Source organism: Aquarana catesbeiana, linkage group LG03 (assembly GCF_042186555.1).
Source record: "Aquarana catesbeiana isolate 2022-GZ linkage group LG03, ASM4218655v1, whole genome shotgun sequence".
Lineage (NCBI taxonomy): Eukaryota > Metazoa > Chordata > Amphibia > Anura > Ranidae > Aquarana > Aquarana catesbeiana.
Window position 1 is genome coordinate 646782477 of NC_133326.1, and position 10497 is coordinate 646792973.

At 47.0% G+C, this 10497-nt stretch overlaps 1 protein-coding gene across 4 annotated transcripts in view; it reads right to left on the reverse strand.

The window, feature by feature from the left end:
- The window catches only part of LOC141133303 (beta-1,3-galactosyltransferase 2-like), a 480268-nt gene extending 470150 nt beyond the window's left edge, over positions 1-10118 (reverse strand). For 2 of the 4 annotated variants that reach the window (XM_073622586.1, XM_073622585.1), the window contains exon 1: positions 10015-10095. In XM_073622586.1, the coding sequence (XP_073478687.1) occupies positions 10015-10076 (62 nt within the window). In that variant the 5' untranslated portion in view covers positions 10077-10095. Of the gene's footprint in view, positions 1-10014 lie in introns of all 4 variants that reach the window. The other 2 variants (XM_073622588.1, XM_073622590.1) reach the window with 2 other exon arrangements.
- Positions 10119-10497: the final 379 nt, after the last annotated feature.

A 10497-nucleotide genomic window follows, 5' to 3' on the forward strand; every position in this document is an offset into this window, starting at 1 on the left:
GGACTAATAGGATCAGAAGAACACCACCAATTTTCTTCTGGAAGCTGTAAATACTGTTAAAACACCTGCCTGCCTGTCAGTAGGAAGAGAATAACAGGAACGGATCTAGCTAAACTGAATACAGTGTATATATGTATGTATATATATATATATATATATATATATATATATATATATATATATATATATATATATATATATATATATATATATATATATATATATATATATATATATATATATATATATATATATATATATATATATATATATATATATACACACACACAACATCTAGGATGCAAATATACACACAATACACTGTAAGTGCAGTTAACTGACTCGCCTGCCTACTCTATCTAACTTAAATCAAATGACACTGTCTCTCTGTCTATCTCTCCGCCGCGCCGCAACACACTACACAAGGCCGCCAAGCAGGTGGCCTTATATAGTGTGTTGCGTGTACTAAACCCCCTGAGCCATAATTGGCCAAAGCCACCCTGGCTTTAGCCAATTACGGCTTTCTGTACAGATGGCACTGTGATTGGCCAAGCATGCGGGTCATAGTGCATGCTTGGCCAATCATCAGCCAGCAATGCTGTGCAATGCCGCAGTGAATTATGGGCCGTGACGCGCCACTTGAATTTGGCGCAAACGGTCCATAACGTTCGAAATTCGACGAACGGTCGAACATGTGATGTTCGAGTCGAACATGAGTTCGACTTGAACTCGAAGCTCATCCCTAGTTATGATGTGTGACTTTACTATTTATATAGGGGATGGATATGAGTGAAAAAATGGAAATTGCGTGCGTCCCGAAGAGCGGAAGTTATGATCTCCCGGTTATTGAAACGCACCTCCCGGAAGTAAACAAAGCATAATAATTCAAGATGCGCACCACAGGCCGGAAGTTATCATCATCCATGACTCGGGAGAGCATTACCTAGGGAAAAGGGGCAATGTAAACTAATAACACCAAACAATGTAGTGCGATCCAGATGGTGGGAGTAACCACCTTCCGAGCACTGGAACGCGACCAACATATGAAAGAAAATGGAAACAGGCTTTTGACAAGCCCAAAGACAGCTTGTTTACTTCCAAGAGGTGGGTTTCAATAATCGGGAGATCATAACTTCCGCTCTTTGGAACGCACGCGATTTCCGTTTTTTTCACTCATATCTGTCCCCTATATAAACTGCAACTTTGCTCTTGCTAGAGACTCTCCATACAAATTTGCTACAAATTTGAAAAGTGTCTACTAGAACTTGTGCTTCAAGTGCTCTGCAAATCTACAACTTGTCAGTGAAAATGTGCAGCAAGTTAACAAGACTTACAATTCATTACTGCCACAGATGTTTGACAAGTTATCCTTGCTATATGTGAGGGAGAGAGAGAGAAAGGGAGAGAGAAGGAGGGAAAGAGAGGAAGGGAGTGAGAGAGGGAGGGAGCGAGCAAGAGAGGGAGAGTGAATAAGAGAGAGAGGGGGAGAGAGAATAAGGGAGAGAGGGAGAGGGAATGAGAGAGAGGGAGAGGGAGAGAAAAGGATGGAGAGAGAATAAGAGAGAGAGAGGGAAGAGAGAGAATGATGGAGAGGGAGAGGAAGGGAGGAAGAGAGGGTGGGGGAGCGAGCAAAAGAGGGAGAGAGAATAAGGGAGAGAGTGAGGGAGGGAGAGAGAGGTAGTGAAGGTGAGAGAGAAGGAGGGAAGGAGAGAGAGAGAGAGGGAGGGAGAGAGAAAGTTAGGGGGCAAGAGAAAGAGAAGGGTGAGAGAGAGGAGCGGGAGAGAGAGAGGAGGGGGAGAGGGGGAGGAGGGAGAGACGGAGAGGAGGCTGAGAGAGGAGAGGGAGAAGGAGAGGAGAGGGGAGGAGGGAGAGAGAGGAGGGAGAGAGAGGAGGGAGAGGGAGAGGGAGAGGAGGGGGGAGAGAGAGAGGAGGGGGGAGAGAGAGAGGTGGGGGCAAGAGATAGAGGGGGATAGAAGAGAAGACAGAAGGAGCAAAAGGGAGGGAGAAAGATGGAGAGAGAGAGAGGAGAGAGAGAGAGAGGAGGGAGACAGAGAGGGGCAAGAGAGAGGGGGAGAGAAGGGAAGACAGAAGGAGCAAAAGGGAGGGAGAGGGGGGAGAGAGAGAGAGAGAGAGAGAGAGAGAGAGAGAGAGAGAGAGAGGGAGAGAAGGCAGGAGAGAGGGAAAAGGCGGGAGAGAGAGAAGGGAGAGAGGGGAGGAGCGAGTGAGAGGGAGAGAGAGGGAGGGAGGGAGGGAGAGAGAAGGAGCGGGAGAGAGGAGGAGAAGGAGGGAGAGAAAGAGAGGAGGGGGGAGAGAGAGAGGAGAGGGAAAGAGAGAGGGAGGGGGAGAGAGAGAAGGAGGGAGAGAGAGGAGAGAGAGGGGGTAGACAGAGAGAGGGAGCTAGGAGGAAGAGAGAGAGGGGGAGAGGGAGAGAGAGAGGGGGAGAGACAGAGAGAGGGAGTTAGGAGGGAGAGAGAGAGGTAGAGGGAGGGAGATAGAGAGAAAGAGAGAAGGAGGGAGAGAGAGGAGGGAGAGAGAGAGGAGGAAGTTAGAAAGAGAGGGAGAAGGAGGGAGAGAGAGAGGAGAGAGAGAGAGAGAGAGACAGAGAGAGAGAAGGAGGGAGAGGGAGAGAGAAGAAGCCCTGATTGCAAACAATTGTGCTGCAAGTTTGAAAATTACTTGCTAAGCTATTGCTAGACTTACCAAGCTTCACAAGTTTGTTGCACTGACGCAAGTCTGCATTGCATGACTCCAGATCAACTTTCTTTGCAAACATTCTGCAAGTCTGCTGCAGGTTCTGTTTCAGTTATGTTGTGCAATAGTCATCTCACCACATGGGTCACTGTGGCTGAATTTTCATGTTGTAGACTTGCAGAGCTCTTGCTTTAGACTCACCACTGCCACTTTGCTTTTGCTAGAGACTCCCCATTAGAGCCCTTTCACACTGGGGCGGTTTGCAGGCGCTATTGCGCTAATAATAGCGCCTGCAAACCGACCCAAAAGTGCCGCTGCATGTATTCCTGTGTGAAAGCCCCGAGGGCTTTCACACTGGAGCGATGCGCTGGCAGGACGGTAAAAAAAGTCCTGCCAGCAGCATCTTCGGAGCGGTGAAGGAGCGGTGTGTATACCGCTCCTTTACCACTCCTGCCCATTGAAATCAATGGGACAGCGTGGCTATACCGCCGGCAAAGCGCCTCTGCAGAGGCACTTTGCAGTGGTATTTAACCCTTTCTCGGCCGCTAGCGGGGAGTAAAACCGCCCCGCTAGCGGCCGCATACCAACGGTAAAACGCCGCTAATAATAGCGGCGTTTTACCGCCGACACCGCCCCCCGCCCCAGTGTGAAAGGGCTCTTAGGGATGAGCTTCGAGTTCGAGTCGAACTCATGTTCAACTTGAACATCGGCTGTTCGCCAGTTCGCCGAACAGCGAACAATTTGGGGTGTTCGTGGCAAATTCGAAAGCCTCGGAACACCCTTTAAAATTCAATGGGAGAAATCAAAAGTGCTAATTTTAAAGGCTTATATGCATGGTATTGTCATAAAAAGTGTTTGGGGACCTGGGTCCTGCCCCAGGGGACCAGGATGTAAAGGGGCGCATGTTTCCTGTGTTTAGAACAGTCTGACAGCAAAATGAGATTTCAAAGGAAAAAAAGTCATTTAAAACTACTCGCGGCTATAATGAATTGCTGGTCCGACAATGCACATAAAAGTTCATTGATAAAGAACAGCATGGGAATTCCCCACAGGGGAATATAAAAAATATAAATATAAAAAAAAATGACGTAGGAGGTCCCCCTAAATTCCATACCTGGCCCTTAAGGTCTGGTATGGATATTAAGGGGAACCCCGACCAAAATCTAAAAAAAAAAATTGCGTGGGGTCCCCCTCAAAATCAATTAAAAAAAATAACGGCGTGGGGTCCCCCAAAAATCCATACCAGACCCTTATCCGAGCACGCAACCTGGCAGGCTGCAGGAAAAGAGGGGGGGACAAGAGAGCTCCCCCCCTCCTGAACCATACCAGGCCACATGCCCTCAACATTGGGAGGGTGCTTTGGGTAGCCCCCCAAAACACCACGTGGTAATGTAGTCTGCTTACCAGAAGGTGTTAAGGATTAGGCATAGATGATAAATTCTCAATAGCATCCAGCAAATCCAGCCCACTGGAACCCCTCATCAGACCACAACATCCGTGGGATTTCCTTCACATATAAACATCTCCCAATGGTCACTTCAGAATTAGGCATTCAGGCATGTAGTCATCATATATCCGAGAAAAGAAAATGAAGGACCCATAGTGAAGCCTGTAATGATAGATAAAAAAACTTTTATTATAGTAACTTACAGTTGAAGCTTAAAACAGCATGCATCAATGATAGGAACAAACGGCTGCAGCAATCAGCGTACGGATGTCAACCTGCCTGACATGTTTCATCGTAACAGATGTCTTCAGAGGCATGGCTACAGCTACAACCGCACGCTATATATATGGTATGGTTAGTGGGTGGATCAGAGGGGATATAATCAAACTCATCACTAACAGCTGGGTAGGATGTGTGTCTTGTGCAGAGTGCCCTGGTGCTAACAGGATAAACCTGGTTAGCAACTGATGACAGCACACGGCCAATCAGAAAAAACAGAGGATAGGAAGAAAAAGAGGATGGCAACAGATGACTCAGTGCCACCTCATTGGTTAACCTATCTCTCAGTGAACAGAAAAAATTGAAAAATGCCAGATAAGCATGAACAGGTGACGAGGAAGAGCGCCGGCTGTGCGGTCCGGCTCAGGGACATGAAAAAGGCTAAAAATGTATTTTTGATTGATCAGACAAAAACCTGATATCATATAACTCAATATACACAATAAAAAATGGAAGAGAATTAACACCCGCACAGATAAGCTATGGGATTAACGCCTGTCATGCAGTATAGATCAAAGGCATAGAATAAAACGCTAGACTTTGTATAACAAATCAGTGCCTGCATGGGATAAAAACACTAACCTATGTATAACAAACCAGCGACTCACATGCAACTAAGCAATAGACATTGTGTCGCTGGTTTGTTATACATAGGTTAGTGTTTTTATCCCATGCAGGCACTGATTTGTTATACAAAGTCTAGCGTTTTATTCTATGCCTTTGATCTATACTGCATGACAGGCGTTAATCCCATAGCTTATCTGTGCGGGTGTTAATTCTCTTCCATTTTTTATTGTGTATATTGAGTTATATGATATCAGGTTTTTGTCTGATCAATCAAAAATACATTTTTAGCCTTTTTCATGTCCCTGAGCCGGACCGCACAGCCGGCGCTCTTCCTCGTCACCTGTTCATGCTTATCTGGCATTTTTCAATTTTTTCTGTTCACTGAGAGATAGGTTAACCAATGAGGTGGCACTGAGTCATCTGTTGCCATCCTCTTTTTCTTCCTATCCTCTGTTTTTTCTGATTGGCCGTGTGCTGTCATCAGTTGCTAACCAGGTTTATCCTGTTAGCACCAGGGCACTCTGCACAAGACACACATCCTACCCAGCTGTTAGTGATGAGTTTGATTATATCCCCTCTGATCCACCCACTAACCATACCATATATATAGCGTGCGGTTGTAGCTGTAGCCATGCCTCTGAAGACATCTGTTACGATGAAACATGTCAGGCAGGTTGACATCCGTACGCTGATTGCTGCAGCCGTTTGTTCCTATCATTGATGCATGCTGTTTTAAGCTTCAACTGTAAGTTACTATAATAAAAGTTTTTTTATCTATCATTACGGGCTTCACTATGGGTCCTTCATTTTCTTTTCTCGGATATATGATGACTACATGCCTGAATGCCTAATTCTGAAGTGACCATTGGGAGATGTTTATATGTGAAGGAAATCCCACGGATGTTGTGGTCTGATGAGGGGTTCCAGTGGGCTGGATTTGCTGGATGCTATTGAGAATTTATCATCTATGCCTAATCCTTAACACCTTCTGGTAAGCAGACTACATTACCACGTGGTGACGAGTGAATCTTTCTACATCTGCACAATATATTTGGTGATTGGATTCCTCCCACTCTTCAATTTCATTTTTGAACTTTTCAGCGCCGCAATAATTTTTATGCATGTGACTTTTTGTTTGTTATCTACGAACTTTGCTGGCCGCTTGCTTTTTTCAGTTCAGCGCGAATTTTTACTTGTTTTACCCCAAAACACCACGTCCCCATGTTGATGGGGACAAGGGCCTCATCCCCACAACCCTTGCCCCGTGGTTGTGGGGGTCTGCGGGTGGGGGGCTTTTCGGAATCTGGAAGCCCCCTTTAACAAGGGGCCCTCCCCCCTGTGTGAAATGGTAAGGGGGTACCCTACCATTTCACAAAAAAACTGTCAAAAATGTTAAAAATGACAAGAGACAGTTTTTGACAATTCCTTTATTTAAATGCTTCTTCTTTCTTCTATCTTCTTTCTTCTGTCAGCTTTATTCTATCTTCTATCTTCCTTTGGTTTCTTCCTCCATCTTCTTCTTCTTCTGGTTCTTCTGGTTCTTCCTCCGGTGTTCTCTTCCGGCATCTTTCTCTGCGGCGTCGGCGTCTTCTTTCCTTTTTCTCCCTGGGCCGCTCCGCATCCATTATGGCATGGAGGGAAGTCCCCGTCAAGTACCCGTGCGTCAGAGGGGGGCAGGGTCACCGGGTGGCCCCGTCCCCCCATTATTTAAGAACCGTCAGAAGAGGAGAAGCGTCACACAGCGGGAGCCTCCCTCCATGCCATTATGGATGCGGAGCGGCCCAGAGAGAAGAAGGAAAGAAAACGCCGCGGAGGAAGATGCCGGACGAGAACACCGGAGGAAGAACCAGAAGAACCAGAAGAAGAAGAAGATGGAGGAAGAAACCAAAGGAAGATAGAAGATAGAAGAAAGAAGATAGAAGAAAGAAGAAACATTTAAATAAAGGAATTGTCAAAAACTGTCTCTTGACATTTTTAACATTTTTGACAGTTTTTTGTGAGATGGTAGGTACCCCCTTACCATTTCACACAGGGGGGAGGGCAAGGATCTGGGGGTCCCCTTGTTAAAGGGGGCTTCCAGATTCCGATAAGCCCCCCGCCCGCAGACCCCAAAACCACCGGGCGAGGGTTGTGGGGATGAGGCCCTTGTCCCCATCAACATGGGGACAAGGTATTTTGGGTGGCTACCCCAAAGCACCCTCCCAATGTTGAGGGCATGTGGCCTGGTACGGTTCAGGAGGGGGGGCGCTCTCTCGTCCCTCCTCTTTTTCTGTGGCCTGCCAGGTTGGGTGCTCGGATAAGGGTCTGGTATGGATTTTTGGGGGGACCCCACGCCAAAATTTTGCCGCGGGGTTCCCCTGTGGGGAATTCCCATGCCGTTTTTATCAATGAACTTTTATGTGTATTGTCAGACCGGCAATTCATTAATAGCCGCGAGTAGTTTTAAATGACTTTTTTTCCTTTGAAATGTCATTTTGCTGTCAGACTGTTCTAAACACGGGAAACATGCGCTCCTTTACAGGCATACTATAGACACCACCCAGGTACGAAATTTAAAGGTATATTACACTTTTATTGTTTCACTTTAAGCATTATTAAAATCACTGCTCCTGAAAAAACTGACATTTTTAAAACTTTTTTTGCATTGATCCATGTCCCCTGGGACAGGACCCAGGTCCCCAAACACTTTTTATGACAATAACTTGCATATAAGCCTTTAAAATTAGCACTTTTGATTATTCATGTTCATGTCCCATAGACTTTAACGGTGTTCACATGTTCGAATGAATTTTTTGCCTGTTCGCAAGTTCTGGTGCAAACCGAACAGGGGGGTGTTCGGCTCATCCCTACTCCCCATACAAATTTGCTACAAATTTGAAAAGTGTTAACTAGAACTTGTGCTTCAAGTGCTCTGCAAATCTACAACTTGTCAGTGAAAATATGCAGCAAGTTAACAAGACTTACAATTCTTTACTAGCACAGATGTTTGACAAGTTATCCTTGCTATCTGGGAGGGAGAGAGAGAGGGAGAGAGAAGGAGGGAGAGAGAGGAAGGGAGGGAGAGAGGGAGGGGAGCGAGCAAGAGAGGGAGAGTGAATAATAGAGAGAGGGGGGAGAGAGAATAAGGGAGAGAGGGAGGGAGAGAGAGGGAGAGAAAAGTATGGAGAGAGAATAAGAGAGAGAGGGGGAGAGAGAGAAGGATGGAGAGAGAGAGAGGAAGGGAGGGAGAGAGGGTGAGGGAGCGAGCAAAAGAGGGAGAGAGAATAAGGGAGAGAGAGGGAGGGAGAGAGAGGTAGTGAGGGCGAGAGAGAAGGAGGGAAGGAGAGAGAGAAAGAGGGAGCGAGAGAGGGAGGGAGAGAGAAAGGTAGGGGGCAAGAGAGAGAGAAGGGTGAGAGAGAGGAGCGGGAGAGAGAGAGAGGAGGGGGAGAGGGGGGAGGAGGGAGAGAGAGGGGGAAAGGGAGAGGAGGCAGAGAGAGAGAGAGGAGGGGGAGAGGGAGAGGAGAGGACGGTAGGAGGGAGAGGGGGGGGAGAGAGAGGAGGGAGAGAGAGGCGGGGGGAGAGAGAGAGAGGTGGGGGCAAGAGATAGAGGGGGGATAGAAGAGAAGACAGAAGGAGCAAAAGGGAGGGAGAAAGATGGAGAGAGGAGAGAGAGAGAGCGAGAGGAGGGGGAGAGAGAGGGGGAGAGAAGGGAAGACAGAAGGAGCAAAAGGGAGGGAGAGGGGGGAGAGAGAGGGAGGGAGAAAAGGCAGGAGAGAGGAGGGGGAGAGAGAGGGGGCAAGAGAGAGGGGGAGAGAAGGGAAGACAGAAGGAGCAAAAGGGAGGGAGAGGGGGGGAGAGAGAGAGAGAGGGAGGGAGAAAAGGCAGGAGAGAAGGAAAAGGAGGTAGGGAGAGAGGGGAGTAGTGAGTGAGTGAGTGGGAGAGAGAGGGAGGGAGGGAGAAAGAGAAGGAGCAGGAGAGAGGAGGAGAAGGAGGGAGAGAAAGAGAGGAGGGGGGAGAGAGAGAGGAGAGGGAAAGATAGAGGGAGGGGGAGAGAGAAGAGGGAAAGAGGGAGGGAGGGAGAGAGAGAAGTGTAGACAGAGAGGAGCTAGGAGGGAGAGGGAGAGAGAGGAGGAAGGCACTACGGAGGGAAGGAGAGAGAGAGGGAGAGAGAAAAGACAGAGCAACTTCATGAGAGGACAAAGTAATCATATATTGTAACTGTAATGGACACCCCATCCACCACCATGATATGCAATATCTGATGGCCACATACTACAGAAGGGAAAGAAAATGGAAAACACTGAGGAGAGAGAGCAAAAGAAGGGAGAGGGAGAGAGAGGGGGGAGAGAGAGAGAAGGAGGGAGAGAGAGAAAAGGAGGGAGAAGGAGGGAGAGAGAAGGGGGAGAGAGAGAGAACAGAGGAACTACATGAGAGGAGAAAGTAGTCATATATTGTAAGTGTAATGGACACCCCATCCACCACCATGATATGCGATATCTGATGGCCACATACTACAGAAGGGAAAGAACATGGAAAACACTGAGGAGAGAGAGCAAAAGATGTAGGCTGAGATATACTAAGGAGAAGAGGGGAAAGAGTAAAAAAGAGAAAGGAATAAAAAAAGAAAAGAATAAAGCTGAACATTTTTTTTTTATCTACAACCACCTTGTCATGTTTTCCCGCTTAATCAACGCTGTAGGCTATAGCCAGCATCGCTGATCAGTGTTTTCTGATGGTGGGGGAGCCTCCCCTCTGTCAGAATACAAAGGCTCAGGGGGGAGGATTCCCCCCATCCACATTAAATGTGTGGATGGGGAAATTGAGTCTTTTTTTTTTCATTCAACATGCCGGTTGGACTAAATCAAATTAAATCATCACAGAAAAGAGGATAGGAGGGGAAAAAAAGAGATGAGATAAAACCAAACCCATAAAGTAAACACAAAAGTGTGGACAGAGACACACATAAATAAACGTTCCATGTATATGCACAGAGGTGAATACACACATTAAAGAGTATGGTAGTAATACATTGTCAGAGCTGTGTGCTTTACCTGCTGTCACTGATGCTGCCTTCTGGACTGATGAGTTGATGTTCCGCTTGGTGAGCAGACATGGGAGGTGTTACAGTGGGCAGGCACATAACTAAACATCTACTGACTAGTCTCTAATTGTGCTGACAGTGAACTGTTTGCTTTATTACATCAGTTATTGACAGTTGTTGGGGCTTTGTGACACTGCTAGTTCTGCTGTTGGGAACACCAAAATGCAATTCTACTTTCCTTACCAAAATCTTTTCTTTGCTGGCCAAAATGCTGCAAAGTATCATTCACCAGTGAGGAAGAATAGAGTGACGTCATAGAAAAAAGGGTCAATTCACATATATGCAATGAGGGAACCAGCGGGATTCTTGTGCGGGTACCCGCATTGCATGTCTCTGGCAGGCAGTTCGCACTGCCCTATGCGAACCACTGCAGGTGTCAATACAAAGATAATGACACCCCCCAGATCGGTTCGCAGATCGCAGTGCAAACTGT